At 38.4% G+C, this 12,972-nt stretch overlaps 1 protein-coding gene across 3 annotated transcripts in view; it reads left to right on the top strand.

The window, feature by feature from the left end:
* Positions 1-12,972, top strand: part of tbc1d22a (TBC1 domain family, member 22a) — a 158,596-nt gene that overhangs the window by 51,291 nt on the left and 94,333 nt on the right. For all 3 annotated transcript variants that reach the window (XM_035955194.2, XM_023285538.3, XM_023285539.3), the window contains one exon: positions 1,051-1,165. In XM_035955194.2, coding sequence (XP_035811087.1) covers positions 1,051-1,165 — 115 coding nt within the window. The remainder of the gene's footprint in view (positions 1-1,050; positions 1,166-12,972) is intronic.

Genomic DNA, 12,972 nt, shown 5'->3' with positions numbered 1-12,972 from the left:
TAGAGACACCATAAAAGTTCAAGTAGTAAAATATGTATAATATGTAGTTAACATTCTTTTCCTAATGTTGGTAGGACCGACAATCCCTGAACCCATAAAGTATACAACTACTGCCTACACAAATGTATCTTTCTGATGGTTTTTCATAATAAAACGCTATGCTCCAGCCAGTTTCTCTGTCGCATCTCTTAACGCCAGATGTTTACGACATTCACGTTCTTTAGCTCTAATCATGTATGTTTATCCTCTCCTGAAAACATGTTTATGCTCAATAAACATGCATTTTAATGTGCAACACTAGACCTAAGGAAAACCTGCCCTTCAGTAGGAGTGAAAACCCTGCTTACATTTAACTCAAGGTGTATAGAATCTTTAAGTAACTGTTTTTTGATTCATTTATTTGTTAAAAGTCAGCACCAGTCTCAAGGTCTGGAGGAAAGTTAATCTATACCATTAAAGCTACATTGTAGAAAGTTTTCTTGTAAACATCCAAACATATTTTCTGTGTATTTTGAGGTCAGTTTAAAAAAAAGGTAAATCCTACAATGTTTAATTCATTCTCCCTCCCTTGCCATCTTTTTCATGATTATATTTGTCTATACATTGTTGCTCTCCTTTGTGTGCATTTCCATGATCGGCTAATGGGGAATGAGTCAAATGATTACAATTAAATTACCTTTACGTTAAAAATTCACATCCACATGTGCAGTGCTGCTGCCAGACGCCCAGAGCTTAGCAGGTGCCCATTCAGCTCTTTCCTTCCAGCATGCCTGAAATCATTCAGATTCCTCCCACTGCTTTTTCCACAATTCACCTGCTTTCTGAAATGTGCACTTTTATGATCGAAACCTGCAATTCTAACCAGCGTGATGTCTCCCATTATGACACGTAGAGGGCTGTGACAGAATAACTGTTGAATATGCTTCATTATTAGTGTCAAATATCACTAGAGGGTCGATTCTTAAAATGAAAAATGCTGTAGAGATTTTGTGCAGTCTGAGTGTTGTTTTTTCCCTACTGTCTGACACTGTGACTTTGTATGTTTGCAAGATTTTCGAGCGAATCCTGTTTATCTGGGCCATCCGCCATCCAGCCAGCGGCTACGTGCAGGGCATCAATGACCTGGTCACGCCGTTCTTTGTCGTATACGTCTTTGAGTACATTGGTGAGTAGCATCCTTCTCGCTCTCTCTTTTTTCTCACTCCTTTTCACTCTCGCTTTTAAAAACTCCCTAATCTTTTGTGCGATGTGCTTTTGACGTGAGGAGCAGTCATGTCTGCTGAAAGTGCTGCTCCACACAGTGCAGAGTGGCACCTTTGTGGCTGGGTTTACTTGCCGGTTCACCACCACGGGTCGCAGGAAATCAACCCCGGGACCCCTCGAGACATCCTCTCTTTTCACAACTCTCCGGCCATTGAGCGTTCTCCTGCGGTGCTGTGCTCTCTTTTCCTCTCGCTTTTCTTCTCTCGGTCTGTCCGGCTTTCATTTAGACGCACACCTCAGTCTCGGTTTGTGTTTGAATGTGCTTTTAGGCTCCATCTTTCGAAGGAATTGACGTTTGCGCTTATGATTGGATTGTGTTTGTGTACGTATGTGAGTGAGTGTGAATGGCATTTGTAGGCGTCTGAGTGTTTCCTCCTTTTACGTTGCGCCACATTTAGCCAGATGAATGTGTTGTTTCAATCTGACAATTAAATCTTCTGACAGTGCAAATGCGCTCCTTCGGAAACAAAGCATGAACAGACTGGAAGAGAAATGAAGATTGTCAATATAGCACGGGATGTGCATTTAATCATTTTAATTGTGTTTGAACTCGTTAGAAAACATGACCTGCCAGAAGTAGAACGAGTCACAACATTTAAACCACCTAATATTGTTTAGCTGCCCTGTGGTGCCTTTTCTGCTCCTTGGTACAAAAAGAAAACTCACAGAATTCTCATTTTTCATGACTAATCTACAAGAGACATCGTCTGATGTAAGGTTTCTTGGAGATGCTGTGAATTGTGTTTCAAATTTCTTTCACAAGACACAGTTTGTTGACATGTGGGCTCCACGTGTGCTTCAAAATGAGCGAGAAACCCTGAACAGGAAAATTTGTCTTCAAAAAGCAAACACAGCATCAGTCGTGTGGAGTTATTTCAGCTCCAGAAAGAACAGTGTTGACCAAAAGCAGGTGGTCTATCTAGCAATTTTTGCCTCGACATCAGGAAACACGTTTCGTTTTAACCGTATGAAATCAGCACTACAAAGCCAGATCTGAAAACAATCCAAAGCAAAAAAATATCTTTTTGTTGCATTTGCCAGCCTTGCAACATATGAAAAAGGCTCCAAATGGCTTTTAACAGCATTTTTCAAAGCTATTTTCTATTTTCTTTGCCTACAAAATCACCCAAATTATTTTAGTGATAATTTCTGTTCAAATAGAGCTTTTTGAGTGATTTTTGGAAAATCCTTGTATTTCTTCATATTGGAATATAAAATATCATAAAAACAAAATATCAAAATGTCAGTTGTTGCAATACGTGTTATTCCGCCTCAATTCTCCTTAATACTCCAATATTCCACCAACTGTATAATCTTTATTTTTCACTCTAGGAGGCTGAATTTCGCTCCACAGATTTCCGCAAAAATCCCCTCTGTAAATTTTTTACTCCAAAAGTTACAACAGCTGTGACCAAATATATGTTACAGCTTTTACTTAATAGGAACACATAGAAAAAACAATCTGACAAATATGAGATGGTCAGGCATGAACCTTTCAGAATTTGATGATTTGAGGTGGAATAACCCTGTCATGCAGCTGTAGCTTGTTCCAGTGTGTCTCCATAATGCTAGATCAGATTGGGATTGAATGAGTTAGGAGGCCGGCCCATCGCTTTCAGCTCTTTGTCGTGTTCCTCGAGCCATATTTGAGCAATTTTAGAGCCATGATGGATGTAGTAGTAGATACTTGTCAATCATCCATATAAATGCCAGAACACAAAATTTCCCAGTAAAACTTTCCATTTTTAGAAGATGATCAATGTATATATTTCTGTGTATTTCTGTTTTTGTGTGCACATCAACTTCACAGAACACAAGCAAAAAAAACAAAAATTAATAAATCAAAGATCCCTTGAATCAGGTTTGTAGAGAAAAACAGCCTGAACGTCCTTGTAACCACCTGCTGCGAGTTTTGAGGGTTTTTCCCGCATTCTGAAAACAATCGGTAATTCTTCATAAGCATTTTTGCTGCAGCGCCGTCCTTTCCTTTGAGTTTTGTTTCTAATCAGCACAATCAAAACATCTTCATAGAGAAATTTAGACCCCATGCTGCCGCTGCGACGCTGCAAGCTTCTTCTGTATTATCACGCTTCTCTGTGCGTCCCATATATGTACATACAGTGTGTGTTTAATTTCTCTGTGCAGTGTTTCGGCCCAGCAAGCTCTCTTTGAAGCCTTTCAAAATAGAGCTGCTAAGTGGAAACCGCAATGCTCTGAGGAGTAACTCCCACACCCTGGACCCACTGTGGTCACGCAAATACAATTAGGATCCACAAGTTAAGTGCTGGGGAGCACGCAAGAGGTTGGACCCGATGACTGCTGAGCTTCTCTGTACGACTTTGGGCACACAGCACTCTACTCAGAGCTAATGAGACTTTGTTTAAGGCATTTTATCTGCTTTTAATGCAAGTCTCAGCTCCACTTGCTTAAACTTCCTTTGGTGTAATGCAGTACAAAGTAGCAGTATTGAGAACTACTGTAGGGCGTCACAATGACTCTGAAGATGAAGTCTCTGGGAAACCTTCATTTAGGAAATATTTATTGCTTGACTGTTATATTAGAAGCTTAAAAAAATTGTATAAACTCCAGAATGAAATGAGCATAAATTGAGAATCCTCTTACAAAAGTTTGGTATTAGGTCCAGCGAGACCTCAAGACCTTCATTTACAAAACAGGTTGTTAAAGAAAGTATTTTGCAATCATTAAACTTTCACAACATTAATAAAGAATTTTTATATGTTACCCATCTAATTGTGCTCATAATGATGTGTAAATCGATAGGGATAGACCGATTATAGACCCGGTTCATTATCGTGGCTGATATTTTTCTGAAATTAAATGCAGTCTCTTTTCTCTGTCATTTGTTACTCTGTGGTCTCAGAAATGTCTCTCAAGCATTAAAAACTGCACAAGAAACACAAGCTGTTGCCTCAAACCTAGAAATTAACTTCTCTCACACTGGCTAAGGCTACAGCTAGCGGCTAAGTTAGAAGGCAGTCACAGATTAACCCGAAGCATAATCTGGAGAACAGTAATTAATAATGACTTAAGATACGAACCTTAGTGGGCAATGAAAGGGATAAAACTGACTGTGAAATACTAAGAAAATAGAGGAACAGGAGATGTAACTGCAGATGATAAATCTCAGGGATCTCACATAAACAGAGGAGAGCGTACTAATTTAACAACTCCTTTTCCTATTTTACATTTTCAGTTTTAGTCACCCTTATTAATGGAGAAGCCTAGTTATGAATGATAGGTTCTCTGCTATCACATGCTGTTAAAACATTCTATTTAATGAAATTGGTTCTGAATATTAGTTGCCAGCCTTTCTCAATTACCAATAATCAGCATCGGTATCGGCCCCATATCAGTCGATCCCTAATATAGAGTTATAATACGGTATTTGAATCCAGCCAGAATGGCAGATTTTGATCAAATTTTTCACGTCTTTAATTAATTTGAAACGTGACTGTGGCTCTTTTAATTACATTATTTTGTTCTGTCTTGTTTTTTTGGTTTTTTTTAAATGGTGCCCAAATGGAGAGTGCCACTAACTATTTGTCAAAGAACTGTTTCTATTTTACATATTCAGTTGTAGTCACCCTTATTGATGAAGAGGCTTACTTATGAATGACAGGTTCTCTGCGATCACATGCTGTTAAAACATTACATTTAATATATACCGCTTCCAAATGTCGATTATTGGCCTTTCTCAATTCCCAATAATTGACACCAGTATCGGCCCATGTGGAAAACCCATATCAGTCGATCCCTTGGATATACTCTTAGACAGCAATTTTTTCAAAAGAGATCTAAAACAATCATTCAGATTTTCCAAATATTGGTTTTCAGTGTTTCCTGATTACCCATAATCAACATCGGTATCGTCTCTAAAGAACAAAAACAAAAGAAACAAAGTCAAATCCCCAAGATCCCTAAAATCTTGACTCTTATTTTCCACTTGTTCTCTCCTGTCCTTCACTTTCTCCACTATTCTTCATTAGGATATTCTCCTGCGTCTTGCTGCCTTTACCTTTTTCCTTCGCTGCCATTTTTTCCTCCTTCTTTATTCCTCTTCCCTCCCCACCTCCCTCTGCATTTGTGTCTCCTCTCTCTTTGCCTTTCTCAGCGTGCGAGTCAGACTCTTGTCAGATCTTCAAAGCATCACCCCTTGCTTTGTTCCCCGGTATCTCCATGCGCTGATGAGCCTTGAATAACATACACAGCCAACAAACCTTCAAACGTGCCTGGGCTGGCATCTTACATGATGGGTTGATGCGCCGTGTTGTTGTTTGTTAGGTGCTCCTGTTTTCTGATGCAGGGGGAGAAAGAGCCAAGTCAGAAAGAGGTTTGGCTCTTTTATGAAGTGGCCCTAATTCTGCTCCTTTGTGAAGGGCCAGAAAGTGTGATATGCACTCTCATGCTGTCGTGCTCTCTTGCACTCTCTGGCTGTCTCTCGTCTTTTCTTGCCGTCTTCTCTTTTTTCTTCTGTGTTGCACCCCCCCCTCCCTCCTTCCCTCCCTCGCTCTTTCTTTCCTTCTTTGATTTGCAAGTGAGCTCATGAATGCATGATGAAATCAGGGTGTTTTTCTCTGAAGTGGTAATTAATTTCATTAAGATTTATTAAATAAACTACATTCCACACACACACTCACAAAAAAAACAAACAAATACATTCCAATTGCTTTATTTGAAACTTGCAGATAACACAATCAAAATTAGCTTCATCAATCATATGTTCAGCTGCAATCTCAATATATGTAGTATTTTTCTGCAGAAACGTAACTACAGATTTGGCTACAGAAGCTAATATTTGCCACATTCAGAAGAAATAACTTCTTGTAGGTGTTTTGCAAAAGTGTCCACCAGTTTTCAGAAATTTTGACCACTCATCCATGCAATATGCCCTCAGTTGCAAGAAGGTTTGAGGGGTTTTCTTGCATGTTCTGCCTATTTTCAGTCCAGTTTAAAATGGGATTCCAATCTGGGCTTTGACTCGTCCATTCCATAATCCTCCATTTCATCCTTTTCAGTCATTCCTTGGTGGATTTGCTTGACTGTTTTAGATCATTATCCCGTTCAAAGGTCCACTTCTGGTTTAACTTCAGCTTTCGGACAGATGGCCTCACATTTTCTTCAAGCACGCTTTGATATGATGCAGAATTCAGAGTTGAATCAATGACTGAAGCTGCTCAGGTCCTGAGGCAGCGAAGCAGACCCAAACTATAACATTTCCACCACCATGCTTCACAGCTTGTGTGAGTTTCTTCCTCTTCTTCTGGCCAAACGTGTCTACTGTTACTGAGGCCAAACGACTCAATCTTTGACTTGTCTGTATTCCAGAATGCCTGGTCTTTGCCTGTATGTTCCCCAGCAAACTGTAGCTTTACTCTAATGTTCCTTTTGGACAGTAAAGACTTTTTTTCCTCACAGGCCTCTCATGCAGGTCAGACGTGTGTGACCTCTGTTTGACTGTAGATGCACTGGATGACTGAGAACATCCACAGATTTATGACTGTAGATGCAGCACTTTGACACCAGCAACTGAAGAGTTACATGCAAAGGTGAAATTGTGTGATTCTTAGAGACTTTCCTTTGCATCAGACAAGCTGCTCTTAGGCTGAATTTACAGATTTGAAACAATTTGGCAGACATTTGGATCTGTGCCACTGATAGAAGATTTTTCTTACAGTGGAGTGATTTGTCCACAACTTTTCTTCTAAAGGCCTTAGAGATCTCTTTAGGTCTTGGCATGATGACACCAAATACTTCAATAACAGAGAGAACATCAGATCCTAGATGTTAGAAGTTTAAATATGAAATCCCAATCATTATCACCAAATCTGGAAACCTGGTTCTAAATTTATGGATTTGAAGATGTGACAAATTATCTTTTTACATGTAACTGATCATTTTTACATTTAAATTATAGAAATTACACTGAACTCTTATATGACAATTGTTTGAGTCACATTTACTTGTACAAATATGTCAGTAAAATAATAACAATTAACCTACTTGATTCTCAATCACAACTGTGTATAATTAAATTATTCACATTAACAGCTGTTTATAGGTCAGACTCACAGATAATAATCTCTCCTACTTTATTCACTTTTTTCTGAATAATAAGAAAAAGGGAAAAGGTCAGAGACTAATCAGTCAAAGTTAAGGGACAAAAGCTTATTAAGTGAAAACACTGTCTTGCCAATAATCCAGTTAAATCAATTCAATCTGATAGTTTATGTCATTTGTTATTATAACATATTGCAGTAGTAATCTGCTGCCAGACGGTTTCCCAACAGCAGGGACACTTGTTCGAAGGAGCGCTTAACTACAAGCTGTTTCTAAAAGATTATCTGTGAAACTATTGTCACAATTTAACATAATAATGTCACAGAAGGCTTTCCACAGATTTAAGTTTGATTGTTATATGCTTTGAGGTAAAAAGAAGTCTTTAAACCTGCAATAACGGGTTCTTCTGACCACTTTGGGGCAGCAGAAACAAACTTGTAACAGAATGCTACCATATTATTTACTTTAAAATTAGTATGGAAGCATGTTAGCCTTGTTTTTTTTTCATTTTTGTACTGGAAACAACTGCCTTAATGCATCCAAAATGAATGAAAGACGGTGATTGTAATCAAAAGCCATGAACCAAAGCAGTTTGTCACTTTAAATAAGTTCTAGGTGGTACATTTACTCGATTATCAATCAATAAAATTGATCTTATTTTACATAGTCCAGTATGGAGCTATATTCAGGAATAGCCATTCATCATTTTTGAATTTGAAAGTCCTGGTTGTAGAATTACCACCGGCTCAGTAGTTACAAATGAGGTAAATGTACAAATGCGCACTCCATTTATGCGAGTCTCTTTTAGTGGCACAGTATTGTCTGTTTGGTTTTCACCCTAATGCTATAAAATGAAAAGTGCAGCAGGTAATAAAGTGTTCCTGATTATCTTCCGTTATAGGTCAGCATCAGCTGGTATCCTGCAGATCTAAATTGAGCTACAAAACAGCCAAACCTGGAGTCAAAGCCTCTTTAGAAACTAAAATGAGAACAACTCTAGTGTTTTCTCATACCAAGTTTGCTCTCTCAAAATGTTCATCAGATTTAATTTTCTAATCCTTGCTCCAAATGTGTTTGTTGTGTCTGAGCGATTTCAAGCCTTGAGAAGGTTTGAGTGACAGCCAGTATCTGTGAACGTGAGCCAGTTCACTGATGGGAACATGATTAAGACTTTGACCTGTTTGCAGCTGCTTAATCTGTTCTGTAAACAAGTCGTTTCTGTGTGTTCTTTTGGATGATGCCTCAGACTTTATTTCTTGGCCATTCTCTGTCCAGCTTTCGAGATTCGTCTTTGATTGAAGTCTTTGTGGTGCCACCTCTAGGGTTGCTTCTGTGGGCTACACCCCCAAAACAACTAGAAATGGGGTAGAATGGGTTGAAAAAAATATCAGATCGCACCTTTTGCTTCCCATAAGATTCCCCCACTTTTATTTGCTTGGCTGACTTGGTTTACTTGCCTCCCACTTTTGTTCAACTACTCTGATCTGTCACTTTGTTAGTGTCGCTTTGTTTTTCGGTTTAGCTCCTCTCGCTTTGTTTGTCTGGATTTTTTCAAGTTGCGTAACAGCCTTGGTCTGGAACTGCAGTGCTTGTTCAGCTGCCATACACTCCATTTACCTTTTGATGATGCAATGTGGAATGGTGGCTTGACTTCATAGCTGCTCCATCTTAGTTGCACTCCTTCACTTTTTCGTCTTGTTTCCAGCTTTCATTAACACCCGACTGTTAATCCAAATTGAAAAGTTCCCATTGGTATATCATTGATGATGAAGATAGAATAACACAAAAGTTGTTGTGCATCCACTTGGACTTTTAAGCAATCGAGCAGGCCTCCCTCCTGTCAAAGAAGAAATTGATCTTGGGGAGTCCGTCGTTTCTTCTACTCAAGCTGTGAAGCATTACTTTGCTTTCGTCTTCCACAGGGAAGTGCCTCTCCCATTAGCTGACAATAAAAGTCATCTAATTAAGGCCAGGATGGGCCGTGACAGGGCAAAGTGCAAGACCAGTCTTGTTTTAATGTGGAGAGGCTATTGATTGACTGGTGGATCCATAATGTAATCTCCATGCCAGTATCCAAGGCTGGATCTGTTCTGAAGAAAAATGAGATCAAGGAAGCAACAAGAGAAGCAAGGAAGAAGGTGTGGCATGAGAATCAAGAGAGGTGAGCGTTTGACGACCGTGAGTGAAAAGAGAGGCCGAATGGAGACAAAGTAGTAGAAAATAACAGCAGCCGGAGTGTCTTTTGGCTGACTTAAGAAAGAGTGAGGGCATGAAGGAAGACATAGAAACAACAGAGCAAGAAAACAAGGTTTTCAAAAAGGGAAAAATGACTGACTTAGAAAGTGCCCCATGCTGTCAGAAAGCAGTCGGTCTTTCCTCCTCTGAGCTAAGAGATGAATGGTCTGATGTACCTGATTGCTAGCCTCCGCTTTGAAGCTCGTCATAGTGGGCAGGAAGTGGCTAATGTAATCCTAGCAACAGCTTTTTCTGTTGCTGGGATTACATGATGGATTCAGCAATGAGCTCTGTCCTGAGACTTAAGTTCACCAAGGTATGAAAGCAGTATGTCTAATGTTCTGAATTCAAGTCCGATTAAATCAGTTTGTCCAAGTTTTGTCCAAGTCTGTCGGCTGTAGGCGCTTTGACAGTGAAATATGATTTCCAATGTAATTTTCTTTTTAATATTTAGATTTCATTTTTAAAAATGTTACACTAAGGTCCTTCACAACAAAAATATCCTCATGGGTGCAGGAGATTTAAACGTAAAAAAAGAAATAAAAAAATTCTGAATTACAACATGTAAGAAAACAGTTTACAAATAAAAAAGTAACCGTCATAGCTGAACGATACCGCTGCTATAATAAATATTTCTATGGTAACAGTGCATGAAACAACTGTGTAATGTTTATGTCTTTTTTAAATTAATTTAGGCTAGACATTGATAATTTTTTTTCTATCAAATAATCTACTGACTAGTTTCACAATTAGCAGATTTATTCAAATCATTAATTTTTCATCAAAAAAACTAAATAACCATTAAATTTAAGTTAATTTTATGTCATTTATCTTTATATCTGTATGTCATTGCAGTAGAGTACAAAATGTAAACAAAGGTTTATATACAAAAATGTGCCTTGAACTGTCAATCCCAACATAAAAAAATACAACAGTGGGAATTCCATTTAAGTCAGTCGAGTACTCAAAGAAATGTAAGTTTTTATTGAATGCCTTAACAAATAAAAAGTTCACTATTTCTTTAACAAAGTCCAACATGGACACAGTTGTAATTATTTTGTAATCATTCTAGGGCCAAGTTTCAGTCTGTATTACAAACTTGTTCTGTTGTCTGACAACAGAAACTGAAAGATATGTAAATGGAAACAGCTTTGTTTGGAATTCAGCTTTATTAAAAGATATGTGTGAGCACAGAGAGCAGAAGAGGAACAAATGCATCTGAAGTGCCTCCATTCCAAATAGCTCCTGTGTGTTTTCTTTTTAGGTGTTGATGCAAACTCCCATCAGTTTTGAAGCTTTGGGTCGTTGGCAACTTTCACACTGACTCTGCTGCAGCCACCATTTCCTAAAACTGTGGTGCTAAGTGCAGCCGACCAATAACTGAAGCCAAAAAGTTTTAACACAGCAGTTCTGTTGGGCTACTGAAGGAAAACATGAACAATGAACTTCAGCAACTTTTGGCGACATTGTTTATCACACTGATTAATTGCGACAGCCCTAAACTCATCGTTTTGGTCTTTGGGCCCACATTCTTAATGTTTGTTGCTGTAGTTTGTGTCATTTCCAGCTGTTTTCAGTGAATAAGCTCCAGAAGTCGCTACATATTGCCTGTCCTTTGCAAGATAGCAAGTAGTAGGTGAAGAAAGTGGATGATTTTCACTGTAAAGATTAGGTGGAAGGCAAAGTAAGACACCAAGAGAGTACATTAGAACTTGCATTGGTCGGATGCACATTAAAAGGACTCCAACTGAAGGATAATTGAATAAAAATGTATAGACAAGCGATTTAGCCATGTCTGCTTTAAAGTTGGTGCAGGTTTAAATAGAGTGGATGTAATGGAAGGTTTGCTTTCTCTTGAATAACAGGGTCCTTGTTCAGTAATCATTTTTTGCTGCATTAATTGTAACTACTTTGATATGAGACTTCACATTTTTTTGACATGCTTGAATGGAATGTTCTCACATAAAATTAATTCCTTTACTTCTCCGACGACCCAGTTAAACTCGGTCAGTTTGATCGCACATACAGTCAAATGCAACTTTAAGAAAAGAAACAGCACTTTACTTCTTTGCACTGACAAAAATGTTCTTACTACTTAGAATCCGGATGCACTCTCATCATTTTGTAGACATACGTTGCCGTCCTTGTAGAAGTAGGATAATGTGCTTGGAGAGCGAAGGCCCTTGAGGAAGAAAGGATGAGGACAGACCTGAAATGTTCTAGGTTAAGCACATTTTAAAATTTGAATGCACTTTATTGCGCCAGATGCAGAGTCTGGTCTCCAAATGGGATGTGAATTACTGGAGAAGCCTCAGACATTTACAGAACCCAACTCGCATCACTTAGCAAGGGGCAAACAGGGGTAAAGGGACAAATAAGGTGTCTAACCAACCAGAGCCATCCATAAAATTAGAGATTTCAGAGATGCGTCCTTGTGGGTATTAAGGGGATGGAAGGAATGAGCAACGAGAAGAGCTGTGTGACTGCAAGATGAAGGTCCTGATGCTGCTCTGTGAGCATTTTTAAGACTCTTCAGATCCCCAGATACACGATTTTCTCTCAAGAAACTACTCTAAGCTTTCACAAATGCAGAAAAATGTGTACTTGCCTTCCTAGCTCCTCATGAGGAGCAACTGGTGTCTGCCAAGGGCACATTTGTAAATTATGCACACAATTCTTCGTCAGCTTTTAAGAAGTAAAAGCTTTGGGACATCCACTTTTTTTTTTTTGACATTTAGCATTGTTTGGAAAAGCACACAAAACGTGCTTTACAATGTGACTACATTTCTGTTTAAGAAATTGAATGAAATGGGAGAGAAGGGAAAGATTAAGTAGTAGCATGCCTTCTTTCCAGCAAATTCACTCATTTTTGGAACTTTTGGTGGACAGTTTGCGGAGTCACCTTTCCTGGAGGTGGTGTGGGTTGGTAAATTATCTATACCAGTAATGTTGCTAATTTAGCACAAGTGCAATATTTGACAACATACTGTTGATTACAGTTGCGTCCATAAGTAGCGAGGCAGTGATACTTTTGAATTTCCTCCTTTGTATCGTACCACAGTGGATTTGAAATAAAGCAATCAAGATGTGACTGAAGTGTAAACTTTTATGTTTTATTCAAGGGTTGAAACGAAAACATGGACTAATGGTTTTGGAATTACATCTGCTTCTTTTTACACAGTCACTCTTTTTTTTTTTTTTTTTTTTTTTACTGACTCAAAAGTAATGGGAAAACCAACATGGGACTCCAGATGAACTTTTTAACTGATCTCACATGATTTGATTCATTTTCACAAATAGTTGTCTTAATTTGCATTTCCTAGTTGTTCATTGATGTAAAGTTTGATTTGATTTATGCAATGTTGTAATCAAAAAATATAATATTTTTGTCTCAAA

This window comes from Amphiprion ocellaris, chromosome 21, assembly GCF_022539595.1.
Source record: "Amphiprion ocellaris isolate individual 3 ecotype Okinawa chromosome 21, ASM2253959v1, whole genome shotgun sequence".
NCBI classification, from domain to species: domain Eukaryota; kingdom Metazoa; phylum Chordata; class Actinopteri; family Pomacentridae; genus Amphiprion; species Amphiprion ocellaris.
Note: the sequence above shows the minus strand (reverse complement) of the source record. Positions and strands in the feature narration are given on the sequence as shown.